The sequence below is a fragment of the Zonotrichia albicollis genome, chromosome 25 (assembly GCF_047830755.1).
Source record: "Zonotrichia albicollis isolate bZonAlb1 chromosome 25, bZonAlb1.hap1, whole genome shotgun sequence".
Classification (NCBI taxonomy): domain Eukaryota; kingdom Metazoa; phylum Chordata; class Aves; order Passeriformes; family Passerellidae; genus Zonotrichia; species Zonotrichia albicollis.
Window position 1 is genome coordinate 6703357 of NC_133843.1, and position 9625 is coordinate 6712981.

The 9625-nt window shown below is 55.4% G+C and overlaps 1 protein-coding gene across 4 annotated transcripts in view; it reads left to right on the top strand.

Annotated features, from left to right (window-relative positions):
- PAX7 (paired box 7) overlaps window positions 1-5450 on the top strand; it is a 153459-nt gene extending 148009 nt beyond the window's left edge. For all 4 annotated transcript variants that reach the window (XM_074558561.1, XM_074558563.1, XM_074558564.1 and 1 more), the window contains exon 10: window positions 675-5450. In XM_074558561.1, the coding sequence (XP_074414662.1) occupies window positions 675-790 (116 nt within the window). In that variant the 3' untranslated portion in view covers window positions 791-5450. The remainder of the gene's footprint in view (window positions 1-674) is intronic.
- The last annotated feature ends 4175 nt before the right edge of the window (window positions 5451-9625 follow it).

Here is a 9625-nt window from a genome sequence, read left to right on the forward strand (position 1 = left end):
TCCTGAGAGAACAGGAGGTCCCTGGTGTGTGTGACAGCCCCAGCCCAGCTCTGAGCCCTTCCCAGGAAAACAGGAGGTCCCTGGTGTGTGTGATAGCCCCATCCTGGCTCTGAACCTCTTCCTGGGAGAGCAGGAGGTCCCTGCTCTGTGTGACAGTCCCAGCCCTGCTCTGAGCCCTTCCCAAGGAGAGCAGGAGGTCCCTGGTGTGTCTGAGAGCTCTGGGCTGTTTCTGCTTCCCTGCAGCTCCTGACAGCCCCATCCCAGCCCTGAGCCCTTCCTAGGAGAGCAGGAGGTCCCTGCTCTGTGTGACAGTCCCAGCCCTGCTCTGAGACCCTTCCCAAAAGACCAGGAAGTCCCTGCTGTGTGTGACAGCTCTGGGCTCTCCCTGCTGCCCTGCAGGACCTGTCCTGCTCCTGGCAGTTCCATCCTCACTCTGAAACCCTTCCCAAAAGAGCAGGAGGTCCCTGGTGTGTGTGAGAGTTCTGGGCTGTCTCTGCTGCCCTGCAGGACCTGTCCTCCTCCTGTCAGCCCCATCCTGGGTCTGACCCCCTTCCCAGAAGATCAGGAGGCCCCTGGTGCTGCCCTGCAGGGCTGAAATCCTTCTCCCTGCGTGTCCCCCGTGTCCTCACTGTCCTCACTGTCCTCACTGTCCTCACTGTCCCTTTCCCCCGCAGCCGCCGTGGATTACCTGGCCAAGAACGTCAGCCTGTCCACGCAGCGCCGCATGAAGCTGGGCGAGCACTCGGCCGTGCTGGGGCTGCTGCCGGTGGAGACGGGCCAGGCCTACTGAGAGCCCACGTCAGGGAGCCCTGGAGAGCCCAGGCCGGGCACCTCTGGGGACCCCAGGGACCCTCCCTGCCCCGTTCCACCCCAGCTGCCGAGGAGATGGGAAAGGGGGGAGCTCTCCCAGGATCCAGCTCCTCCAGAACATTCCAGAGGCAGGTCCAGCCTCTGGGCCTGACTCCTCCTGTGGCCAGAGACCACGGGCTGGGTGCATTCATCAACCTCAGTCCAGCCCTCCCTCCAAAGCCCCTGGCCACGACATTCCCACACTCCAGGACTTGCCATTACTTCCCTAGGTAGCTGGCATAGTCAAAGCCAAATTGAGCGCTTTGGGGTTTTTTTTCTTTGTAAAGGAAAAAGAAAAAGTTTCATTTTGTTTCCTTTTCTTTCCGTTGCTGTAAATTTGGTGAATGTTGTATAGGAAGGAATAACCCAGCTGAGCATTAAGGGTGATGTAAATCGGGACCACAGAAGACCTATGGACCAAAAAATAAGGACTTGTTTAAAAAACAAACAAACAAACAAACTGCAAAGACAAATGAAAGCAGAAAAACATTTATTCAATGGACAGCAAATTTCCCCAGCCCAGCCTACCCTCCCTTCTCACCGGTGGCTCCCCAGATCACTGCTAAGCAGGGCTGGGGAGGAATTCCAGCCAGCCTGGGACCTTTGGAAAACGTGAATGGCTGCAGGAGGAGCGGAGAGGACAGGCACAGGTGACACTCACTGCTCCTCTGAGGGACAATCCAGAGCCGAGTGTCACCACCAGGACATGGCAGCAGAACAGCAGCAGCGGGGACAGCGCTGGTCTGGCACGAGGAGGGGCTGCCAACACCCCCGGGGACACGGGGCAGGGCTCCTGGTGGCCCTGCTGTCCCTGAGCTGGCCACGGGAGCAAGGACAAGAAGGCAGGGCCGGGAATGTGCTGAGCAGAGCCGGGTTCTGCCACGGGAGTGGCCTGGAAGGGAACAGAGCTGGGCCTGGAGGTGCTGCCCTGCCCAGGATGTGGAGCCAGGACAGAGGAGCTGAGGGGTTTCTGCAGCAGCCAGGATGGGAAGGGGCTCCCTGCTGCCCCTCTCCACACTGCAGGGATGGGATTTGTGTTCCTGAGGCATTTCCTGTTCTCACTGATGGGACAAAGCTTTGCTCCATCCATCCATCCATCCATCCATCATCCATCCATCATCCATCCATCCATCCATCCGTCCGTCATCCATCCATCATCCATCCATCCATCCAGCCCAGTCCCACAGTCCCTTCCTCTTCTGCTGGAGTCTCTCTCTCTCTCCTCCCACCTCTAAGCCAGATCCTGTTCTTTGGATTTCTCCCGCCACTTTTCTCCTCTCCTGCCTTTGTGTCCCCTCCTGTCCCCACTCGGACAAGCCCAGCCAGCGCCCCCAGGTCACCACTGAGGCACCGCCCTCCCGTGGGTGACACATTTCCCTTTTGGCTGGGGTGATGCCCCTCGGTGATCCCTGAGCATTCCCAGTGGGACAGAGGCCACCCCTCACCTCCCCATGTGGGGTCAGGAGGTTTGGCCTGGAGTTGGTCAGGAATCCTGGCCTGGGATGAGGCAGGAGCTGAGGTGTGAGAGGCATGGTGACCATGAGCAGAATTGTGTCCCCTACGGGCAGAGTCGTGTCCCCCACGGGCAGAGTTCAATGTCCCCCATGGGCAGAGTTTTGTCCCTCACAAGCAGAGTTTGGTGTCCCCTATGGGCAGATTTTGATGAACCCCATGAGAAGTGTTTGGTGTCCCCCACAAGCCGAGTTTGTGTCCCTCACAGGCAGAGTTGTATCCTCCACAAGCAGAGTTTCGTCTCCCCATAGACAGAGTTTGGTGTCCCCCATGAGCAGATTTGTGTCCCCACAGACAGAGTTTGGTGTCCCCTATGGGCAGGGTTCAGTGTCCCCCACAAGCAGAGCTGTGTCCCTCATGGGCAGAGTTTGGTGTCCCTTACAAGCAGAGTTGTGTCCCCCATGGGCAGAGTTTGGTGTCCCCCACAGACAGAGTTTAATATCCCCTATGGGCAGAGTTTGGTGTCCCCTATGGGCAGAGCTGTGTCCCCACAGGCAGAGTTTCGTGTCCCCCACGGGCAGAGCTGTGTCCCCACAGGCAGAGTTTTGTGTCCCCCACAAGCAAACTTTGGTGTCCCTCACACTTTGGTGTCCCCTACAGGCAGAATTTGCGTCCCCCATTGGCAGAGTTCAGTGTCCCCCACAGAGTTTGGTGTCCCCCACAGGCAGAGTTGTGTCCCCCACAAGCAGAGCAGTGTCCCCACAGACACAGTTCGGTGTCCCCCATGGACTGTCGGGGTTTGTGATGCCCTGAGCCCCTCAGATCTCTGCTTTCACGCAATTTTCTGCCTTTGTGCACCGAGGGACCCCGTGGCCACTCCAGGTTGCTGAAGGAGGTTCCCTGGTTCTCCCCTCTCCCACCCTTCCCGAAGCAGCTGGAATGTTCTGGCAGCTGGAAAATCTCCCTGGGCTCTTCCCCTGCCTGGCCCCCTCCCCATTCACCATGAGCCACCAGGCCACTGTCCCACTGTCCCTGCAGCCACCTGGACCAGCTCACCTGTCCTGGATTCCAGTGTCCCACCAGAGCCACACATGGCTCCCACCTCTGGCAGAGCTGGCTCCACATTCCCAGAGGGATTTCCCTGCACCTCTCCCATGCAGGAGCTGCACCAACCCAGAGGCTCGGTGCTCCAGAAATCCTTGTGTCACACGTGGAGCCCAAACATTCCCTGGATCACAGAGTTTGGGAGCAATTCCATTCCCACCTCCTCTCCTGGGGCAGCCAGCGAGGCCGAAGGGACACGGAGGGGACACAATTCCCAGAGGGGACAGAGTAACCCTGGATTGCTTGGGTGACCTCGAGCCCTCTCCCTGCTCCACTCCAGAGATCTCGGGGAGCAGCGAAGCCTCTGCTGTTCATGGTGTTTGCACTTCAGAGCTCTGGAGGAAAGGAAAACCCTGTGGAATTCCAGGCCTGGCTGAAATGTCATTCCCAGCAGGAGCCCCAAAGGGATTGGGGCACCTCCAGGCAGCGATAGAAGCACCTGCTGGAATTTCTCTGGGCACCACTCACAGCAAGTGCTAAAACTGGAGATTTCCTGATATTCAACAACATTTCTGGCCATCCCCAGCTGGGAGCACCTTCCCACCTGTGCCCTCCTCTGTGCCACTGGAATTCCATCCTGTACCACTCCCTCCTCCTAACTGGTGGAATTCCATCCCATGCTGATCCCAATTCCATCCCATGCCAATCCCTCCTCTGTGCCACTGGAATTCCGTGCCGTGCCACTGGAATTCCATCCTGTGCCAATCCCAATTCCATCCCGTTCCAATCCCAATTCCACCCTGTGCCAATCCCTCCTCTGTGCCACCGGAATTCCATCCTGTGCCGATCCTTCTTCCTCCTCACTGCTAGAATTCCATCCCATGCTGATCCAAATTCCATCCCGTGCCAATCCAAATTCCATCCCATGCCCATCCATCCTCCTCACCACTGGAATTTCATCCCATGCCGATCCCAATTCCATCCCCTGCCAATCCCTCCTCTGTGCCGCTGGAATTCCATCCCATGCCGATTCCAATTCCATCCCGTGCCAATACCAATTCCATCCCCTGCCAACTCCTCCTCTGTGCCACTGAAATTCCATCCCATGTCCATCCCTCCTCTTTGCTGCTGGAATTCCATCCTATGCCAATCCCAATTCCATCCTGTGCCGATCCCTCCTCCTAACCGCTGGAATTCCATCCCATGTCCATCCCACCTCTTTGCCACTGGAGTTCCATCCCATGCCAACACCAATTCCATCCCATGCCCATCCCTCCTCCTCAGTGCTGGAATTCCCTCCTGTGTCCCGTGCCAATCCCTCATCCTTGCTGCTGGAATTCCATCCCGTGCCAATCCCTCCTCCTCTGTGCCGCTGGAATTCCCTTCCCAGCGCCCTCCTCGCTGCCTGCCCAGCCACAAGGAAAGGCTCCACCATTCCAGGAAATCCTTCTCTGCTGCTCCTGCTCCTCCCTCCTCTGTCACCTCCCCCATGGACAGCCGGGCCTGGCCACCTCACCCGAGGGCAGGACCTCCAAAAAACCCCGAAATTCAAAAGAGGGAGCGCTGCAGAAACCTCCCTGCCAATCCCCTTCCCCAGAACGTCCATGGGCAGCTGGGCACTGCTGTAAATAGAATTCCTAGAGGAACAAAATAGCTCTTCTCTGACCTTCCCCTCGTGGTCGCACTTTGTACATTTAGTTGGGAAATTTGGTCATGTGCTGTATGTTTATAGGAAGTTGACTCTTTTTTTTTTTATATACTAAGAAAAAAAAAATCCACAGTGAGTGCCGTGATAGCTAAAAAAGAAAAAAAAAAGGAAAAAAAAAAAGAAAAATGTAAAAAAAATTAAAAACAAGGAAAAAAGGGGATGGGGGGATGAACTGTAGAAATTTGCCTATTGTGTGTTTTCAAAAGACATTCCAGAATCTTCGGGGTGGGATGGGGTTGATTTCGGGCTTGGGATTTTTTTTTTTTTTTGCTTTTTGTTTTGTTTCGTTTCTTCCTTTTGTTCATGTATGAAAGTCAAAAGTAACTTTTGGTTTTGTTCTGTTGGTTCAGTTTTGTTTCATGGATTGCCAACCTCAGCTCTGCTGACGAGAGACAAACTCGGGGGGTGGGAGGGACGGGGAGGGGACACGGCGAGGGAGGGCCTGGAGCTGGGACAGGACAGAGCGTGAACAGTGGGACAGCAGGAACCTGGCTGGGGCCACCTGGGGCCACCAATGGGGACTGAGACTGGAGAGCTGGACAGAGATGGACAGCAGGAACCTGGCTGTGGCCACCTGCAGCCACCTGAGGCCACCAATGGGGACCAAGCTCAGAGAGCTGGACAGAGCTGGACAGCAGGAACCTGGCTGTAGTTACCTGGGGCCACCAACGGGGACAAAACCTGGAGAGCTAGACAACAGAAACCTGGCTGGGGCCACCTGCAGCCACCTGAGGCCACAAATGGGGACCAAACTCGGAGAGCTGGACAGAGCTGGACAGCAAGAACCTGGCTGTAGTTACCTGGGGCCACCAACGGGGACAAAACCTGGAGAGCTAGACAACAGAAACCTGGCTGGGGCCACCTGCAGCCACCTGGGGCCACAAATGGGGACCAAGCTCAGAGAGCTGGATAGAGCTGGACAGCAGGAACCTGGCTGGGGCCACCTGTAGCCACCTGAGGCCACCAATGGGGACTGAGACTGGAGAGCTGGACAGAGATGAACAGCAGGAACCTGGCTGTAGTTACCCGGGGCCACCAAGAAGGACCAAGCCTGGAGAACTGGACAGCAGGACCCTGGCTGTGGCCACCTGCAGCCACCTGAGGCCACCAATGGGGACCAAGCTCAGAGAGCTGGACAGAGCTGGACAGCAGGAACCTGGCTGTAGTTACCTGGGGCCACCAACGGGGACAAAACCTGGAGAGCTAGACAACAGAAACCTGGCTGGGGCCACCTGCAGCCACCTGAGGCCACAAATGGGGACCAAGCTCAGAGAGCTGGACAGAGTTGGAGAGCAGGAACCTGGCTGGGGCCACCTGTAGCCACCTGAGGCCACCAACGGGGGCTGAGACTGGAGAGCTGGACAGAGATGAACAGCAGGAACCTGGCTGTAGTTACCCGGGGCCACCAAGAAGGACCGAGCCTGGAGAACTGGACAGCAGGAGCCTGGCTGTGGCCACCTGCAGCCACCTGAGGCCACCAACGGGGACCAAACCTGGAGAGCTGGACAGAGCTGGACAGCAGGAACCTGGCTGTGGCCACCTGGGGCCACTCAGCAGCGACCAAGCAGATCCTCAGCTGCTTCTGACTCTGGGGGACCAAAAATAACCCAAAAATCAGAAACCTGGCTGTGGCCACCTGAGGCCACCAACATGGACCAAGCTCAGAGAGCTGGACATCAGGAACCTGGCTGTAGTTACCCGGGGCCACCAACGGGGACCAAACCTGGAGAGCTGGACAGAGATGGACAGCAGGAACCTGGCTGTGGCCACCTGGGGCCACCCAGCAGCGACCAAGCAGATCCTCAGCTGCTGCTGACTCTCGGGGACCAAAAATCACCCAAAAACCAGAGCAAAAGTGACCAAGGGACATGGCCAGAGATGGATGCATCAGAGACGGACATGGCCAGAGACTGAGACATTCCAGAGATGGACACACTCTCCTGAGATGGACATGGCCAGTTGTGGACATGTCAGAAATGGACGTGGCTAGAGATAGACGTGTTCCAGAGATGGACATGGCCAGAGATTGAGACATTCCAGAGATGGACACTCTCCAGAGAAGAACACACCAGAGATGGACATACTCCAGAGATTAACACATCAGAGATGGACACATGAAGGATGGACACAGCTGAGATGGACACATCAGAGATGGTCATAGCCAGAGATGGACACGTTCCAGACATGGACACATTCCAGACATGGACACATCAGAGATAGACATGGCCAGAGATTGAGACATTCCAGAGATGGACACACTCCAGAGATGGACACAGCAGAGATGGACACAGCAGAGATGGACACATCCAGGGATGCTCTCCCAGCTCCACGGCTCTCCCAGGCCTGCTGGTGACCCCTGTCCACCCTGGGGCACAGCAGTGACCCCAAGGGTCTCCTTTGGCCCCACCAGCCCCATCCCACCCCAGCACGGCCGGACTGGGCCTGGCCAGCACAGCAGATTGGCTCCTTTGGCTCTTTGGCTCCTTTGGCTCCTTTGTGTATTTAACGCTTCTAACCCACCCTCCCCAGTGCCCGTGGGTCCCCCCAGGCTGTGGGGTGTCCCCTGTCCCCATCCCTGCGGGATCCTCGCTTCGGTGTTCGCCTCATCCCACCCGCTCCGGGCCGAGTGTGTAAATACGGAACCGCACCATAATTTATTCAGCTATATGGAGTAGATTTAGTAGGAAGAGAAACTGGTTTTGCTTTAACTACCTGCTGCCTGTAGGTGTCTTTCTGTAACTCAGGCATAACTGTTATACATTAAAAAAAAAGGAAAAAAAAAGGAAAAAAAAATATTGAGTGCAAGTGGCTTTGGGTTTTTTGCATGGCAGAGAGAGGTGGGAGAGCCTCGGGGATATCCAACACACAAAGCAGGCAAATTTCAGCTGTTTTCCCTCAAAAACCTGGCAAAACACAGCTCTGGTTGCCAGCAAGGTGGAGAAGCTGGGAAAATAAATAAAACCTTGAATTTCACCGTGGCTCTGCATGGGGTGGGGACGATTCCCCGGCCTGCCCACAGCGCAGCTGAGCCTTTCTCCATCGATTCCGAGCACTGTGGGCACCTGGCTCGGGGTAAACACCGGGGCCAACAAGCAGAAAAATATTCCCAAAGTGCAGACAGGGTGCAGGGCTGGGAACAGACCTTGGGAACAAAGCCCTGGGGTCAGGAATGAGCCCGGAGAGGTTCTGGATCCCAGGAACAGGAGCTGATCTCCAGCCAGGCCCCGCAGGTGGAGGGGACATGAGCGGCCATGGGGGTGTTTGGGGCTGTCTCACCTCAGAGGAGTCACCCTGGGATGGGAAACACCAAGTGTAGGATGGGAAATGTCAAATGTGGGATGGGAAACGTCAAATGTGGAATTGGAAACATCAAATGTGGGATGGGAAACACCAAGTGTAGGATGGGAAACATCAAGTGTGGGATTGGAAACACCAAGTGTAGGGTGGGAAACATCAACTCTAGGATGGGAAACATCAACTGTGGGATGGAAAACACCAACTGTGGGATGGGAAAGATCAAATGTGGAATTGGAAACATCAGATGTGGGATGGGAAACACCAACTGTGGGGTGGGAAACATCAACTGTGAGATGGGAAATGCCCACTGTGGGGTGGGAAACATCAACTGTGAGATGGGAAACATCAAAGTGGAATTGGAAACACCAAGTGTGGGGTGGGGAACATCAACTGTGGGATTGGAAACATCAAATTTGGGGTGGGAATCATCAACTGTTGGATCGGAAACACCAAGTGTGGGATGGGAAACACCAGATGTGGGATGGGAAACCCCAGCTGTGGGGTGGGAAATAACAGATGTGGGATTGGAAACACCAAATGTGGGATTGGAAACACCAAGTGTGGGGTGGGGAAAACCAGATGTGGGATTGGAAATATCAAATGTGGGACTGGAAACACCAAGTGTGGGACAGGAAACACCAGTTGTGGGGTGGGAAACACCAATTGTGGGACTGGAAACATCAAATGTGGGGTAGGCAACATCAAATGTAGGATTGGAAACACCAAATGTGGGATAGGAGACATCAACTGTGGGGTGGGAAAAACCAAGTGTGGGGTGGGAAACACCAAATGTGGGATTGGAAACATCAAATGTGGGATTGGGAGCATCAAATGTGGTGTGGGGAACACCGGCTGTGGGATTGGAAACACATTCAGAGAATCACAGAATTCACAGAATCACACAGAATTCACAGAATTACCGATTTCACAGAATCACACAGTGTTCACAGAATCCCCAGGTTGGAAGAGACCTACAAGATCATGGAGTCCAACCCAGCCCCAACACCTCAACTAAACCCTGGCACCCAGTGTCACATCCAGGCTTTGTTAAACACACCCAGGGATGGGGACTCCACCACCTCCCCAGGCAGAACATTCCAGAACCTTATCACTCTTTCTGGAAAAAACTTTTTCCTAATATCCACCCTGTATTTCCCTTGATGCTTGAGGCTGTGTCCTCTGGTTCTGCCATTGCTGCTGGAGAAAGAGCCCAGCCCCACCTGAGCACAGGCACCTTTCAGGAGTTGTGTCCCACCAGGACCTGCTGGATTTTTC